Source organism: Anabas testudineus, chromosome 16 (genome assembly GCF_900324465.2).
Source record: "Anabas testudineus chromosome 16, fAnaTes1.2, whole genome shotgun sequence".
In the NCBI taxonomy this organism is placed as follows: Eukaryota; Metazoa; Chordata; class Actinopteri; order Anabantiformes; family Anabantidae; genus Anabas; species Anabas testudineus.
Window position 1 is genome coordinate 20,822,137 of NC_046625.1, and position 17,413 is coordinate 20,839,549.

The following is a 17,413-nucleotide window of genomic DNA, read 5'->3' on the forward strand; positions in this document are numbered from 1 at the left end:
ACGCTTGAGCGTGGCCAGGAAACAGGTGCTGGGAGAGTTTTACTGTCCGTCACCTTGCCAGCAGGAGCTGATCAGCAGTTAGGAGTGCAGGCAGTAGAGCTGCACCGGCACTGCTCCAGCGCTTTGGGCCCACAAAGGAGCAGTTTATAACAAGTCACAGTAGGTTATAGGGATGTAGTAGGTTGGGGTGGCTGTGCCCTCAAATTGTAGGGCGGGTTGTCCACAAACCACAGGATTAATCCCCAGCTCCTCCAGTCCACATGTTGAAGTGTCTTTGAGCAAGACACTGAACCTCAACTGCATCATCCTAACTCGTTCTGTTTGAGCACAACCCTACAGCATGTCAGTGTTATTACATTACAGTAGCTAAGGCCAAGCGCCTGTTTGCTCAGACTAATTACCATATTACATCTTGTTCGTTTAATCTGTACAATCTGGTTTCCTTCCTTTGATCATACTTGCTTTAGAGGTGATCTTTGATGGATTTTGCAACCTTTGTTACTGGGACAGAATGTGTGTTTCAACACAGTTAAAAAATGTGCAGTGTTGTAGGAACACAGGGCTGACACATGATCCACAATAGCAGAAGCACAGAAAAGAAAAAAGAAATCTTGGATTCGTAGAGGAGAGCCAGTAAACTGAAGTGCCAGTCGGTCAGTGTTCTGGGAGAAAAGAGCCAAAACGGTCATGAAGCAATGTGTGGACGCCAATAAGGCATGAGGCACCTTTTAAAAAGCACCACAGCCCTCACACCAGCGAAACAGCTGAATCCAGAGAATCCCCGCCCTGCAGCAAAAAGGTCACGCCTGTCACAGCTGAGCCTCGAAGAGCTTCACAATATGGTTTGAGAAAATACCTTTATTCGTGACAATCGCGCTACAATGTGCAAACTGCAGTGACCTTAGAGGAGGGAGAACATGCTTGAGACAGTTTGATACGACCCTCTCCGCCTATATAGTTTTGCTGCAGAGGAAGTGGAGCCGGGAGCCTGCAGGACACCCCGCTCACCTCGGCTCTCCTGCTGGCTTTTTACACACACAGCTACCCCATCTCCACACATGCACATGTGAGCTTTGCGCACATACTCATCTTTATCTTCTCAAGTTCAAGCATCATCTTTTCCATGTTTCCTCTATGATCCTTCCAGCCATTCCAGCACATTTATTCACTCTTCCTTTCCAGTGTTTACAGTTCTCACTCCTCCTTACAGTATGTCCTCACATCACTTCGGGTCTGCTCCCATCACTCTGCAGAGAAGCCATCTCTCACTGTTGATACAGCGAGTCTTGAAAAGTAAGGCCTTTGTTTCCAGCTTCTCCTCTTAAAATCTATTGGTTTTCCCACTTTCCCAGGGTTAGATTTAATCTAGTCAATGTGAACTTATATAAATACTGACGTGATGTTGATTTTTAGTCTGTCAATTGAACCAGCTGATGATTTAACAGAGATCAGATGTCTTTGACATTTTTCAAAGCACATTTATGATCATGCACAGATCCCTCTCTTTGCTCCTTCTCTTCACTGTGCTTTCCATCAGATCAGACAACAAATAACTAAATATGTCATGTTAATGACAGGGAGCTCTACAGAAGTGCCTGACCAGCACAGACAACTGAAAGGAAGCTATTTGCTGACAAACGGGATTCGGTGCTGGGTTTGAGCAGCATTAACTGTTTATTGGTTGAAGGAGCACAACATCATGGAGAGTTTCTTCTCTGTGTCTCTCCGGCAAAGTGGCTGGCGTTGCACGGAGCGAAGGCATTTGGTCACGCAAAAGTGCAGAGCATTGTTAAACAGATGGCAGGAGACCAGTGAAATGAGTGGCAATGGGCAGCAGATGGAGAAGAGATTGAGCAGGCGACCAGAGGAATGAAGTCTACAGTACATACTGTATGCTACACACTGCTGTTGCTTCTCACAACGCGTTTCTCATCTTCATTTAGCTGAATTTTGAAGAACGTTGCCTGTATTCCTGTTGTCATTCGTTTTTACACAAGCTAAAACTGAACTGCCATGCTAAGAAAGCGCTTTACTTGGGTGCAGTGAACAAATCAGACTGTCAACTTCAGTTTTAAGAGCCACTTGTTAATTGATCGTGAACTTACACCACAGCTGTTTGAGCCATTTTGTACCAAACTCTCTACAACAACATCATCAACAGGTGTGGGAGCAACACCAACTTTCAGGACGACACGTCATCATGCATGTCTTCTTAAATGGCAGAGATAAGAATTTTAAGTCTCCAACAATCCAATGAAATCTACTGCGAACTTGCAGCAGTTCATTCAATCAACTCATCCCTTCAAATTAAAAGACTTCAAGGTAGAAGAACTAGTGTTTAATAATAAAAACAGTAGTAATCTTATCTTGAATCTTGACTTGAATGAGTTTTAAAATATATAACTTAGATATTTACATTATATTAATGAAAAAATGCTTACAATAAAAAATTGTAATACTTTACAGTGTATTTCCTAGAGCACAGAAGTCTGTGAGACTGATGTTTTCATAAATGGTTTTTAATCTGACATTCTGGCCGTTCACTTACTTAACGTTGACAGTAACACACTCATTAATCACACAGCTCATGATGATACACTGGTAAATGTTGTAGCCATAGTAATTTAAGTGGGAACCAAGAGGGGGCATTGTTGTACAATAAAGCAAAAGGCCAGCACGTGGCTGTCATTGTTAATCTGAAGTCTGGGCTTCACTGCCCAGGAAAGTGAGGACCTGCACAATGTCACAATGTCATCATCATCTTGTTTCTCAAACCAGTTTGGGACAATGAGGAAATGAATCAGTTAAGGTGTCCAACTGACACTGGTTGGTGGGATTACGTGCTTAATAATGTTTAATGTTCTTCAACTTTTCAGAGCATTTAATCAGCTCAGTCACTGTGATGAGTGACACAAGTCCACCTTATTTTATTGTTTATCTTACTTTATATTTATATAACTTCAATACTCTTCTTCAATTAAAAGGATAACTAGTGATACAAAGGATGTCGCTACAGGACAGCTGTTATGCCTGAACCAATTGAGTTTACCAAAATAAGACAATTTTAACCATTAATACAAAATAAACAGTAACAGTATGAAAATGTCTAGCAATAGTAGCAGAAGTGTGATTGTTGTTCTTCTTTAATCTTCATTCTACATTATTTTCTTAACAATTTTTTGAATCAGTTATGTTGGGAAACATGAAGAATAAACTGATGTTCTTAATTCATTTCAAAAAGGAAGACAGCATAATTTGTTTTTTCCTCAGTTATCAACACCCCATGAGTCAAGAGACACATAACCCCCATTTTTCAAAGAAACGCACAATTTCAGGTAAAAGAGTGTGATGTGGAGGAAACTGTGACTGAGAGGGTCTTTGAATGTAAAACAGCCATCCTGAGAGCTGCTGCTGGGACAGGATGAGTGAGACTGTAGGTGGGGATGTGGGGGCTCTGAAACCACAACAGGTAGGTAAGAGTCAAGTCAAGGTTTACCCCCCCCCCCCCCTGCTCTTTCAGTATGGACCTGGCATCCTGTCTGCCAAACATTCACAGAGACACGGCAACACACAGAGACACAAACACACCCCAGACAGACTCGCGAGCGGGCCAGCAGCTCCACGGCATCTGCTGAGGACTCTTCATGTGAGTACAGCAGAGGTAAGGAGTAGAATTTCAAAATAAGGTGACACAATATGAACAGGATATGTAAAAGTCAAAATACATTGTGGGCTGCTTATTATGTTATGATCTCACACAGGCATGCATGGATCTTAGGAGCTGGGACACTGAACATCTATATTAATAACACAGTTTCATAACAGGAGCAGGGCTTTACAGCACTGTATGGCTTTTATTACACTGAAGAGGACAGACACCTCTCTAGAGCTCCAGATTTTCAGGTTTCCTTTTACTGAACGTCATTCACATCATAAACAGTGTGAAAAGGTGTTTTTTTATTTTTGTTTTTGTATAGGCCTACACACGTGTGTGTGTGTGTGAGTGAGTATGGCTTTTATAGACTGAATGAGCTTCACATCTCATAGTGTGCATTTTATGAGCTCCATCAGAGACGAATGTAAAACATGGCACATTACGCATCAGTAACGCAGGAAATATTGTGGATAATGCATTCATGCTTTGGCAAGAGCCAAGTTAATTTCTGCGTCTAAATCTTTAGTGCAAACGCGTGAGAGCTCTGTGGTTCTTTAGTAATAATATCCGCTAGTCTTCTCTTCTGTCACCGTGTGTTATTGGAAGAGGAGTGTCGGCCATTACAGGCTTGGCAGCTGCACTGAGCCGCAACACTGATACTCTGTGGGAGTCAGATTAGCACAGAGAATGATGGCGGCTTCAGGGGACTCAGGGCAGGGCCAAAGGGCAAGGCTCTAACTCTCCGGCTCTGCCATTACTCCAACTATAAAGAATACAGTAATACTATAGCGCAAATATGCCGCGACTGTAAAATAAAAACCAGGGGCCACATGCAGAAGTACATTAAATAAAAAAGAGTCAAGGCGAGATAAAAGTGCACAGTGCGCTCAGGTCCCAGTAGACATGATAATGATACCTGAGGAATATTGGAATAACTGTGATATCAGAGCACCATACAATGATGCTCTGTGCTTCCAGCTCCGGTGTAGTGTTCCTATCTGTGCGTGAATCGCTGGGTAACGACAAACAGTGCAGAAACACCTCAGAGCAAATCAATTCCGTATTAAAGCAACTTGGAGCACCACAAAAAATACCAAGAGAATAAAAAATATATGTCTTCTAATAAGGTTTGAGTGTTTCACTGTACATTTGAACTTCTAATTTCAGAAAACAGCCTCGGTTCCCAAGGAAGGCCATATTTTCCCTGCAGAAAATGTTTGACTTATTTTTTACCCAAACTGAGATTGTAATGAATTTCGACAACGTGGATAAAATGGAAATTTAACCGCTGGTGATTGTATTGTGAACATGCCCAAGAGATACTTTAAAAAAAAAAAAGTAACTGCCTTTTTTTAATGGCCTTGTTCCAGGGACCCAAAATAAACATCATTAACTTTGTTATAAATTTGCGCAGTGAAAATGATATGAAAACGCCATTATCTCTAATGTAAAAATGTGGGGTTTGTGTGTCTTCTAATCTCTCTGCAATTGTTCTGTGTTTTGACAGAGAAGATAGAGGCCTGGGTGATATGAAACCCAACGAAAACCACAAGCATGTAGTGTGCAGAGAAAGCTGTGCAGCTCTAAGAAAACGAAAATTAGACTACATGAGCTCTTGGATAGACTGAACGTCTTAGTGCTGCGGTTGTTATCTCTCACATAATGAGCTGAGATACGTCTGGCCCTTTGCACTCATTTGATTATTAACTTTAAAGACTTGCATGAATGGGCCAGAGGCTCCAGTGACTGATCCGCTGCAATAATGATTTGTATTTTTTCTTTTCTTAAAATAATTATTATTTGAAAAACGTGAATTCCACATTGTGATGCAGTGATTTTTTTAATTTTTATTAAAGCTATTTTTCAGCCGCGTCAACAGAAAAGAAGCTGCTCTAACAGCCCCGTGCTCCGTCAAAGCCGCAAACACACGGGTGGAGGAGGAAGCGGCCTGTTGTTTCGCTGCAGTCCCAATAGGCGGCGCTGCAGACTTGCGTTCTGCGCTCCAGCTCTCCGCAGCAAAGGGGCTGCAAGCAGCTGAAAAGTCCTGTCAGTTGAGCTGCTCTGAACATGTATTAATTGCATATTAATGTTAAAAACTAAACTTTTCCCCCAGTCGCTATGTCATGTAGTTGTCATGAGGCTGTTAGGAAAAACATGATCAAGTGACTAATCATAGGTCATTCTGACATTTCCAAAAAGAGAGGTGCAGTATTAGAGCTGCTTCATCATTAATTTATACACAGTTGAATATTTTCTTTACATTAATATGCAATAAAATTTTCGGCAACGAACATCTGGATTTAAAAATGAACAGAGTGAACTGAGCAGTGAGGTGAGTACAGTCACCTCAGTGCTGCTCTGAAGCGCACTTGAACTTTTGATCTGCACCGTCTAAAGCCTTAAATCCTGCCCAGTGTGTGCACAGAAACATAAACGCAGTGTGGTTCACTTTATATCCTCTGTCACTCATCACAACATTCATTTATAGAAGAGGGATTTTTAATTGCTTCTAAACAGAAGGTGTTTTATAATGATTAAAACTGATCATAACAGTCCTCAGCACATCACAGGCAATAACACTACACACAAATACAAGCATCATTTAATTATTTTTAGAAAACGAATGGGATTATCTGTTTAGTTAAAAACACGGGACGTGTTCATAAAAGTCTCATTGGCTTTTCTCATAATAGAAAGAGAAATATATTTTTAAAAAAAGAGTGGCTCATTGTCTAAAGACAAACAATAGCATCAAGTGCTTGTTCACCATGCCGTTGATCTCAGTGTGATTTGTTTTTTTTTTTTACCACTAAACTGTGTTTTTTGTTTTTTCTTTTTTTTTTGTTTTGTTTTTTTTTTTTATCCTACCGCAATGAAATAATGCGATTTAATGTGGTGGTTTTGCAAGTGCCCTCTATTTTCCTAAATGGGGTCTATGGTTTCAAAAAAAAAACCTTGTAAGCCGTTCAACTATCCAAAAGCACGTTTTCGAAAGCGTGGAGTTTGAGGGGGGAAAAAATGATCAGGTTTTCCCCCTTAGCTTCCAATCTTGTTTCCAAAAGAAGGTATCAACCTTGGCTATATGGTATATGAGAGGTGTCAGAGGAGGCAGGTTGAGCTGTACACGCATCTCTGCTATGGTCTGGAGCCCTAGTTGCTATCCAAACACAAATAAACAGAGGAGGAACATTGGAGTTAATGATAGAGGACGGGGGGTGGAGGCGTGTCGGAGGGCGGGCTGAGCACTCCAGAGCCCCGGAGCCCTGAAAAGTGAAGGACCGGTGCGCATTACGCACACTTCCAGCCTTAGCTCCGAACGAGACTCCACGCTGCTGCTGCTGCTGCTGCTGCTGCTGTCTCTCCTCCAAACTTCTTCGCCTCTTTCCACAAGTTGTCACATCTCTGCAGACTCTCGAGACATGAAAGCTGGCTGCTTGGTTACATGAAAGTTTCATGGACTTGGAACTTGGAAAACTTTTAGCGGCGTTTTATTGGAGCTCGTCGCTTCTATAGTCACTGTGGATTACTGACATACAGCAGGACCTTTGGCAGCTATTTACTGGGGTAAGATTGTCCTTGTCAGGGTATGTCAGTCTTCTCAGGAAGGGGACCAACCTCACGCAGCTCACTGTTTTTATAGCTTTTATAACTCTGAAGAAAATACGTAACTTTTACTCTTGGAGCCATAAACCAGAGCGCTTTCATTGGTAGTTCAAGAGTCAACTCTCCTTGGAGCAAAACTAAATCAGATCTTGTCTCTAAAGGTGGTTATCGCTTCGTGATGATCACCAGCTTGAGGTCATAGTTCATCCACGCTTTGACATCCCTGGTGTCTGTCCACGGCACAGCATGCTGTAGCGCAGGAACATGTAGTGGCCTTTGTGGCAACTGTGGCGTTTGTGCTGCGACTTAAAGAAATTTAAAACCTTCAGCCAAAAAAAGAAAGCGACAGGAATCCGAACAGCAGGACAATGCACGTATGCTGCTGTCAAAGTGTAAATTGCAAAGTGGAAAGTCCAAAGGTTATTGAGAGAAGAACAGGTTGAACAAACGTGTACACATGGGCAAGAACAAGTGCCTGCACGGTGACTTATGTTGCACCTGTGCAAAATTATATTTAACCCTAGAGTGTCTGTGAAAGGGAAAGTACAGAGAGAGAGAGAGAGAGAATGAAAAGATCCCGTGAAACAAACCCAGAGCTGAGAGAAACAAGCGAGCGGAGCTCCGGCTCCCCTGTGAGCAGGACTCTCCCTCTGCAAGCCCCTCTCTAAGTGTGATTAATGCCGTAATCACCACCAGGCTTTCCACGGGCTTTTAGATTTATTTAAAATGTTGCTTAAAAACATGACTCTGCTAAAAAAAAAAAAAAAAGGTCTCATTTCATGATCCAAAAGACAAAACACAGCTTTTTCTGTTTTGTCCGCTTCGACCAAATCTAAAGGTCAGCTCGCCGTCGCTCCACTGGCTCACAGCCAGGCTTGAACTTAACACGGTGGACTTTCTCTGTGTGGGAAAACAGAACTTGTCATCCACACTGTGTGGAAGCGGGCCCCCGAACTCCGTGCGCTGTCAGCTCGCCTTATTTGTCCCACATTGCGGAGATAGGTGGAGGTCTGTTTTTATTTAACGCAAACATTGCTGTGTGAAAGTAGGTGGAAATGCCTTTAGGTTATTTACTGCCACGTTCTCTTGCCCAACTCGAAGTCGTCCTATAGGAAAAACATGTAGCTTGAAATAAAATAGACCTAAAAGCTAAATATTAGTGCCTATAAAATTTACTGGCGTCTATCCACGGCTATAAAAATAAAAAAGGCACATGCAATTTCAGCAAAGATTAAAGTACCTTTCTGATGCGTAATAGCCAGCATTTGTGCGTTTTGCTGTGACTCATGTTCATGCACAGTAACATGGGCTATTTGATCTCTGCTGGCAAAAATTCAGACATCTACAAATCTACATGCAGAGCACTTGTTTTGCATTGTGAAACACTAAGTACAACAGTCAAAAACAACGTGTCTTCTCTAATTACCCTGGAAGGCCCATGAGATTTAGTGCCTCGCAGAGTGCAGTGAATATGTAATTTAAAGTGTTAATCGGTGCCATATGAGTTGTTTTACACCCACTTAATTTCATTACAGTTTCGTTGACTGATTTGTTTTTTAAATTTGCTTTTAAGCTCATTTCCGCTTTAAGGGACTAATGTGTCTTGTAAAAATAGTGTAAAATACACGTTTCTAAATCTATCAGTGGCTTTGATTATGAAAAACCTGGTTTTTCTCACTTGTATTCTGCTGCACCTTTGCAAGTTGTTCACTTTATTTGGCTTATTAGCCGGGACTTTATTGTTGCAGTTTTTAAAATCAAACATTTCCCCCTCACACTTCATGACCGGAGGAATCGAGCTGATCGCCTTTTGTGTGTGGACATAATGTCTGTGAGATAAAAACGATCATGTCAAATTAGAAACTAAAATATACAGAAAAGCTTCTCTCAGGCAAAATAGTTGTGAATAGAAAAACATATGGCTACTAACGGAGGGTTATGCTTTGCCTTCCCTTGCAACCACATAATTACTGGCTCTAACGTGGCATTTACACACAACACTCATCGTTTTGTATTTTCCCCTTCAGGATTATCACCGTGTCTTCTGCAGAGGTCTGAGTCGACATGGGGAGCAAAGCCCTGCACGCTCCGATCCCACTGCACCCGGCCCTCCAACTCACAAACTACTCCTTCCTGCAGGCCGTCAACACGTTCCCCGCTGACCAGCTACAGGGACTGTACGGTCTCAGCGCGGTGCAAACTATGCAGATGAACCACTGGACTCTTGGTTATCCGCACATCCAAGGACTGAGGTCGACTATCACAGAGATGGCAGCCGCACAGGGTCTGGTGGACCCCCGGATTCCCTTCCCGGCGATACCGTTCACAGCAGCGCAGCTCTTCCATCCAAAACAAGCCATTGCGCACGGCGTTCCCTCGCTGCACAAGGACAGACCGAGGTTTGACTTCGCCAACCTGGCCCTCGCTGCCACTCAGGAAGACCCGCCGAAAGCTGCGGATCTGGCGAAGCTGGCATCGGGACTAGGGGGAACCATCACCGAGCTGAGCAAGCTGTCCCCGGACAGAAAACCTACCCGAGGCAGGCTCCCGTCCAAGACTAAAAAGGAATTTATTTGCAAATTCTGCGGCAGGCATTTCACCAAGTCCTACAACCTCCTCATCCACGAGAGGACCCACACAGACGAGCGGCCGTACACCTGTGACATTTGCCACAAGGCCTTCAGAAGACAAGACCATCTCAGAGACCACAGGTAAAAGACTGAGGCAGTATACATGAATTACGCACGTGTTTGGGGGAGCGGGGTGTCAAAATGTATCAGATCGACTAATTAAAGACTTCTTCCTTTTACGCCTGTTCCCAGAGTTTTCAATATGAGGGCGCTAAAACACTTTTACGCACAGTAGAGATTTTTTGCCCTGTGACTCTGGACTTTGTTACAGCCACAAGAAAATCTACGCACAAGCAGACATTTGATTAAGTGTTACTTCTGTTTTACAGATACATCCACTCAAAGGAAAAACCGTTCAAATGTCAAGAATGTGGGAAAGGATTCTGTCAGTCTCGAACTCTAGCCGTCCATAAAACCTTACATATGCAGGTAAGCTGAAAATACTAAACAATCACCATGATGCTTTCCTTACTGTATATATAGAACTACACGATGTGACATGTTATGATCATAATTCACCTATTCATCACGGTCTGCTGCATGCATGGGGATACCAAACGGCCAATTAAAAAAATTCAAACCAAACTTTGAATGAGAGATGCACATAATAATAAATCAGTGGGAGTTACAGCTGACACTATAGTGGATTTATTTAGATGGATACAAAAATGTAACTGATAGACGTTCTACACAATTAAAGGGAATAATCCTTTGCTTGCTTTAAATCTAAACAGGAGTCTCCCCACAAATGCCCCACATGCGGAAGAACCTTTAATCAAAGAAGTAACCTGAAAACTCACCTTCTCACCCATACAGACATCAAGCCCTACAGCTGTGGCCGCTGCGGAAAGGTGTTTCGGCGCAACTGTGACTTGCGACGGCACAGTTTGACGCACAGCCCACGTCAGGACTACTAGCCTGGACAGACTAACAGGATAACAATGGACAAAACGCAGGAAGACTCTTTTGAAAAAGAAAAACAAACAAACAAACAAAGACAATCTCCAAACGAGGACACGTTTACTGCAGCACATTTTAGAGTGGGATATGGTTGCACCTCAAGTGGGACAGCGGCGGAGCGATGGCCAGGTCCAGCTTTCAAACCACCTGTAAATATCAAGACCATGTACATAATGTTTTTTATTTTCTTTTCTGACACTGAAATTATAAAGTTGTCGAAAAACAATCATAAGTTTAAAATATGTTAAATTGTATTTTAGAAATAAATACTTCCATCATACATCTGCATTGCTTCTGTTTTTATTCCATGTTTCCTGGAGCTTGGAATAGGAAAAGCCATGTTAGTCCTAAAGCAGCATTTGATGAAACCATTTACCGTGGTCATCAAGTGAATAGTCTATATGTTTACAGCCAGCAATTGTTGGGTGTTGCAGGGAACATGGAAAGACATGAGACTCCATCAGGTGTTGCTCTTTCGTAGTAGAACCATGTGTGTTGTTGTGAGTGATAACTAATAGTAAGAAGAATGTTTTTTTTTTTTTATAAAGTGATGATCGTGACATTATTGAAAGTATCTACGCAGCACTGTCTGTCATCGCCTCAGAATTATTAAGCCCCATTATTATCTTCAATATCTAGCGCCTACAGAGGCTGATTAGTGTTATATTATCCGCATTAGCAGCCATATCACGTCTTTATCAGCAGTCACCAGGTGCAGAGGAAGCAATTGAACCCGAGATGAGACGTCAGTCTCACCGATGATCAAGTAGGCCTAATGAATCCATGACTCCAAACCTAAAACTGTTCAGCTGAATGTGTGTGTGTGCGTGTGTGTGTTTAAGATCTTACTCTGAAACATACCTGCGTCAACCTGACCAATGCTGAGCACATTCACCAGTCCATGTTCCGGTCCCTCTCTAACTCAGGAGAGGCAGTAGACGACTAGTACAATTAAAAATTGGCTTTTTTGACCCATAGTTTGGTCGGTGTTGAAAAGATTAATTTTCACCATATCGCCTACTTATCATGCACTGTGACAGAAGCAGATTTATGAGGAAATAGTGAGCACTAGGTGTCAATTTAAACACCCACTTTACAAAGATTTGTGCTCATAGAAATTCCAGCATTTGGATTTTATCCAAAGAACTTTTTGGCCACTAATCGGACCAAACTGCGTTTGAACATTATTAATCAGAGCTGCTGCCTGTGACACAATAAACTGTCCTGTAATTATTTGTTATCATACGGTGAAGACAATGTGAGACTCTCTCCATCTCTTCATCACACGCTCATCATCGCTCTCTCTTTCTCTCTTTTAGTGTTCCAGGCCTTCAGGCCTGCTGCTCCATGATTTGACCAACTATTTTGTCTTGTGAAGACTCTTGACTTTCCCCGAGTAGTTCAATTAACTGCTTAAAAATAGCATTTATCTTTAATAGGTTCGAAAATCGGATCAAGTGGTTTCGATGAAAATAAGGCAAATCTGAGAGCCCATTAACTGAGGCCCATTGTTCACTATATTACGCACTGCAGGCTGGGATTTTAATGATTAGTTAATAAATGGAAAGGCAACATCAAACTCCATCAAACCAATATTTACAGAAACACAATAATAATAATTATAATAACAGTAATAATATTATCCTGATAAGACATTTAATTCTATTTTAATCTGCTCCTTGATAAAAGTGACTCTTAAAATTTATATCTAAATCGGTATTAGCTTCTGGTTCTGTATTAAGCCTGAGTAAAATGAATTTATTAAGCGCAATTAAACAAACGTTTTTACAGTAGGTCTACAGCCCACTGGTGAATATGACAAATAAGTAGCTCATGTCACTGTACTCGGTCTGTAAGTATGAAGAATAAGGTGCAATTTGAAAATAAAAATGTCTTTCCAGCACTGTTGGAGGAACTATACGTGATGATATATTTTAAAATAATGGGATCCGGAACCTGTTCAGCAACTTCTGTTTGACGTCTCTAATTTGGCCGGTTGGCACAGCTGAAAAGACACTGTCCTCCTACAGAGTTAAAAACTCTTCTTTTCTATGGATCACATTATTTAAATGAGAACAATAACTTCCCAGGAGCTGGCGTTAGTTTCCACACCGCGAGAACACCAGACACCAGCCCGACGGTGTGACTGAGGGCTGTGGCTTGTCTACAGACTAATCAGTAAATTGAATTAAATTCAGTCCTGTCAGCAGGCGCACAAACCTGAGCAGGAAAAATCCAGTGGACTGCTCTATTAATGAGGCCTACTTTACGCAATTGATTTCAGAGTGGGAGAATGACGAAATGCGCGCTTTGACACACACTGTGACGCACGCACGTTCCCAGTTGGCAGAGTGAGTGGACAGCCACAGGACGAACTTCATCGGCCTGTGCGGACTGTGGCCCCAGGAAGCTTTATCTACCTGGCAGGGGAGAGGCTGCACTAGAGGCTGCTGTGTTGTAAATATTACAGTACAATGACTGGGAGGGAGCTGAGATAACTGCAAAGGTCGGGGTCAGGGTGAGCAGCACAGGACAAAAGTGAGATGTTAAGCGCAGGTTGAGGTGAGAATTAACATGAACAGCATACACGGATGGAGGGGATTCTACTTTCACCAGATTTCACACGCAAACATTGAGATCCAACACCCCAAACCCTGTCTTAAAGTGATCTTCATATGACAGATCCTCTGTGACATCCACCTCCACTGTCTCTATTGCCATGAGAAAATGAGAAACTAGGAAATCCTTCACCCTATACTGTTCTAATTTCTACAGACGTTTAAATCTAGTTGAAATGTTTATCATAATGATTCGAGGGTCAACAATGATCCCAAAGCAGCAAAAGAAGCTCCATGATAAATTATTTAGCCTTTTTTGCCATTTAGTTTCGCAATTATAATATTCAATAGGCTAATTAAATTATTACTTCAATAATAGTCTCACTTGGTAGGTGTAGATTTAAGTGAGTCTGCAATTGTATATGTGGCTCAACATAACAAAAACAGTTCAGTATGAAAACACATGAAAACACACCTACAGTATATTATATTGATAGTGTCTGTAGCCTAACCTGGAGAGAATCTCTGTTGTTAAAGACCCTGACCTGTGGGTTTGTAAAATGTGTGTGAGTTTATTCTCTGATCTCCAGCTGCTCTGAGCTTCCAGCGCCATATAAGGTCGAGGGCGGCGGAACAAGCTGCGCATGTCGTGTGGAATGATGCCTTTATGGGCTCCTCGTAAATCACTACTCACATAAAGAACTAGTTTTTGATGCGACTAAAACGCACGGTTTGACTTGAATTGTTGATCAGCGCGCCAACCACAAACTGCGCCCTACAAGTTTGACATTAGCAGACACACTAATATTTGTAAAACCAAATTGAAAGTGTGGCACCTGGTGCTGCAGTACCGAAATAGATGGAGATAAAGGTAGTATGCGCTCGCTTTAAATTCCCATAGATTTATTTTTACTGATCCCCCGTATCGGTCCTCTAAATACCACGTCACCGTGTATGTATTGCAGGGAATTTCGAATGCTTCGCTTGCCACTGATTTTGGTTAAAGAGTACAGGCTTGATGGTCTGTTTCGGAACATTTACATTAAACTGTGGATGGGAAAATTCCGACGAGCTGCAAAGGCAACAACAAGGATACGGAAGCCGCGTTGGTGTTTACTGATGACGTTGGTACCGAAGCTGTGGAGCGACACGGCTAACGTTAGCCGAAGTGATGTTTAGTGTGAATTAAACGCCGAATTCAAGAAGTCGCTAAAGTGTACGAGCGAGAGTCGAGTAAGGAAAGGTCTTTTTATTTTTACCCGTAGCCACGCGTCAAACCCAGCTGAAATGAAGTTAGAACGACTTATTCTGAGTTCGGCTAGCCTCTCTGCTGGAGTGGTGTATGCAACGTTAGTTAGAATGACAGGAGAGCATAATGTTAGCTAGCCTCGCTAGCTAAGTTAACTACACCACACTACCTAGAATTTCTTACTACTTAGCATTGCACTGTTTATTTTAAAACCAGAATTTAGGTTTAGTTACAATGCCACGCACTTTGAAATTGAATGGGTAACAGCTGTAGGCGTTTCCCTTTAGACGCATCAATAAAAATGGAAGTTATATTAGCAAACTGGCTAATTCAGGCACTACTGTGAGTAAACCACTGATGTATTTAACGATGTCCGTAAAGCGAGCTGCCTCTTCTTTCAGTGTAAATACAGGTAAATTGTAGTTGCCCCTTTCGTCTCCCTAGATATAACTTTTCCAAATGAATATTAGGACCCTCCAGTGAACGAGGTGCTCTTGTACAGTGACACCTGGAACCACAACAATGTGCACTTCTGAGGCAAACATGCCAGCATTAACGCTGGAATATGAGCTTTTTAAATTAATATTTTGACTTGCCAAGCTTAAAAGGCCTTAATGTATATATTTAATTGTGGTCTACAATTTTAAGTTTCCTAATAAACAATATCAATACTGCGCTTCAGGAAAAGACCAGCCCTCATTAATGTTACTAATTACACGTTCGTTCTTTTGCTATGGCATGTGAAAAAGGACTGAGATGTAATTGCAAAGAAAATGTAATGGGTTAATACTGTAATACATAAGTAAACACGGTATTATATGACATGACTTTGTGTTGTTCAGGACAGGGACAACATGTTGGAGTCCTATGTCACACCGCTCCTCATGAGCTATGTGAACAAGTATATCAAGAATCTCAAACCAACTGACCTGCAGCTGTCTCTCTGGGGAGGAGATGTGGTGCTCAGCAAGTTAGACCTGAAGCTCGATGTGCTTGAACAGGTATTGATTGTTTTGCTTTATTTCACTTTTTTCATGAAATTCTGAGTCTTCTGAGTGCTGCTAGTGGGAAAATACTGATAAAGTAATTTTTGTATCACAAGTCACAAAAAACATGTCAGAGTTAAGTCTGAAGTGTAAAAATTTGACTCAAAGCCAAGTCTCAAGATTGCTTATGTTTCCAAATTAATATCTTCATTCCAAGTGCAATTTATCAAGTGTACTAACTCACAGTCGTTGATTTAAAACTCTGTGCTTTTGGGCTGTCTTAATCATCCAACCTTTCCCTTGTTGGATTGTGTGAAAGTATGGATAAATATGGAAACAGAATCAAAATACAGATATTCTAGTATTTGGACAGTGAAACATTTTACATTATTTTGACTCTCTACGCCATGTCAACTGATTTGACATGAAACGGTCAAGATCTGCTATTAGTGTATACTGTCAGAAGATTATTTTTACTTGCACAAATCGTACTCTCCAACTGAAACTGCTATGGCTTTCTTACACAGCAAAATCCTAAACCAATTCCCAATGTTACTTGGCTGAAAGCTGCTTCCAATAAGAATTTTCATCACAATCTCTGTTGGGTTAGGTAGTGTTTTGGTCTTCTCTTCAGAAGCAGTTAGAATCCACTCAAGAGAAAAAAAAAATTGAACTCATGGCATATTGATGTAATCCAGACAAGTATGAAAAAAGAATGCTTTGTCAAACTAACGTTGCAAAGCAAAATGTCTGAGCAAATAGATCAAACTTTCTCCAAATGATAGTTATGATACAGTGTTTGTTTCTGGCTGCAAAGCACTGCTCAGTTTTTCTGATTCTAGTCAAAGGCAATAGACCTTGACTATACAGTCTGTATCTAAAATGTAGACATGACTGAGTAATATGCTTCTGGAAGACATGCATGTCATCTATTTATTATCTTCTTACCATGGATTTTTTAATATGTGTAAGATGTGTTTTAAGTGTGTACTGTCAGATTTATTTTAAGTGTTTTATGAAATACTGTATGAATGTAAATTCAGTTCTTCTTTATACATAGACCCACTAATTTTAGGGGCTCAGAAGTAAGAAATGGCTGCTCAGCTATTGAATAACCAATCTTATTTCCCCATTAGCTTATTTACAAGATGTTGATCTTGTTGATTTCAAGTATGCCATTTGCATTTAAAATCTGTTGTTAACTGTCAGTATGAAGTCCAAAGAGCTGTCACTTGAACCAGGCATCATTAGGCTAACAAGTCAAAACAAACTTATAAGATAGATAACATGTAGTGTGGTCAAATCAGAAATTTAGTACTTTCTTAAAAATAAAGACCCTTTCCATTGTTGAGTAAATTAATCACAAGATGTAAACCATAGCTAAGTTTAAAAAAAGGGAGATCAAATTCAACTTTCAAACTTCTGACAGTTGTTAACTGCAAAAGGTAAGCTAATTTAAAGGCCGATAACTTTATTCTTTTTTTTTCTGAGCTCTTAGAACTGCAGACTGTGTATAGAAATGGTTGTGATTCCTACATGGATCATGCAATATTAGGCCAAAACTCTTAAATATTGTAGCTTAAAGGTACACTATTCAAAATTTAAAAATTCTGTCATTGTCCAAATACGTATTAATCTGTATATAAAATTAAAAGTAAAATGCTTGTTAAGGAATTAATAATTGGAGAATAAGCATGTTCTAGTAGCATACTACAATATTTTGCACTCATGTATGTCTCTATGTTAGCCACAGTGTAGACAGTATAAAACTT

The 17,413-nt window shown here is 41.0% G+C and overlaps 2 protein-coding genes across 4 annotated transcripts in view; both read left to right on the forward strand.

Annotated features, from left to right (window-relative positions):
• The first annotated feature begins 3,621 nt into the window (after nucleotides 1-3,621).
• On the forward strand, nucleotides 3,622-11,112 carry osr2 (odd-skipped related transciption factor 2). 3 transcript variants are annotated; one of them, XM_026370185.1, is made up of 4 exons: nucleotides 3,622-3,661; nucleotides 9,286-9,969; nucleotides 10,218-10,317; nucleotides 10,623-11,112. In XM_026370185.1, exons 2-4 carry the CDS (start codon nucleotides 9,323-9,325, stop codon nucleotides 10,803-10,805), a joined length of 930 nt encoding a protein of 309 aa, XP_026225970.1. In that variant the 5' UTR covers nucleotides 3,622-3,661; nucleotides 9,286-9,322; the 3' UTR covers nucleotides 10,806-11,112. The 3 variants fall into 3 exon arrangements, with proteins under 3 accessions (XP_026225970.1, XP_026225968.1, XP_026225971.1); XM_026370183.1 differs by lacking the exon at nucleotides 3,622-3,661 and adding an exon at nucleotides 6,972-7,219; XM_026370186.1 differs by lacking the exon at nucleotides 3,622-3,661 and adding an exon at nucleotides 6,972-7,219 and having other exon boundaries at nucleotides 10,705-11,112.
• A 3,417-nt stretch (nucleotides 11,113-14,529) lies between these two features.
• Nucleotides 14,530-17,413, forward strand: part of LOC113170474 (vacuolar protein sorting-associated protein 13B) — a 278,722-nt gene continuing 275,838 nt past the window's right edge. Inside the window, 2 exon segments of the mRNA XM_026372581.1 lie at nucleotides 14,530-14,639; nucleotides 15,498-15,656. Of these exon segments, the coding sequence (XP_026228366.1) occupies nucleotides 15,510-15,656 (147 nt within the window). The 5' untranslated portion in view covers nucleotides 14,530-14,639; nucleotides 15,498-15,509.

Excerpts from the sequence above, each read along its gene's own strand:
- osr2 (XM_026370185.1), top strand. The coding sequence starts at position 9,323 with ATGGGGAGCAAAGCCCTGCACGCTCCGATCCCACTGCACCCGGCCCTC. Across the intron at positions 9,970-10,217 it reads GACCATCTCAGAGACCACAG|ATACATCCACTCAAAGGAAA; the intron begins GTAAAAGACTGA and ends TCTGTTTTACAG. Across the intron at positions 10,318-10,622 it reads ATAAAACCTTACATATGCAG|GAGTCTCCCCACAAATGCCC; the intron begins GTAAGCTGAAAA and ends AAATCTAAACAG.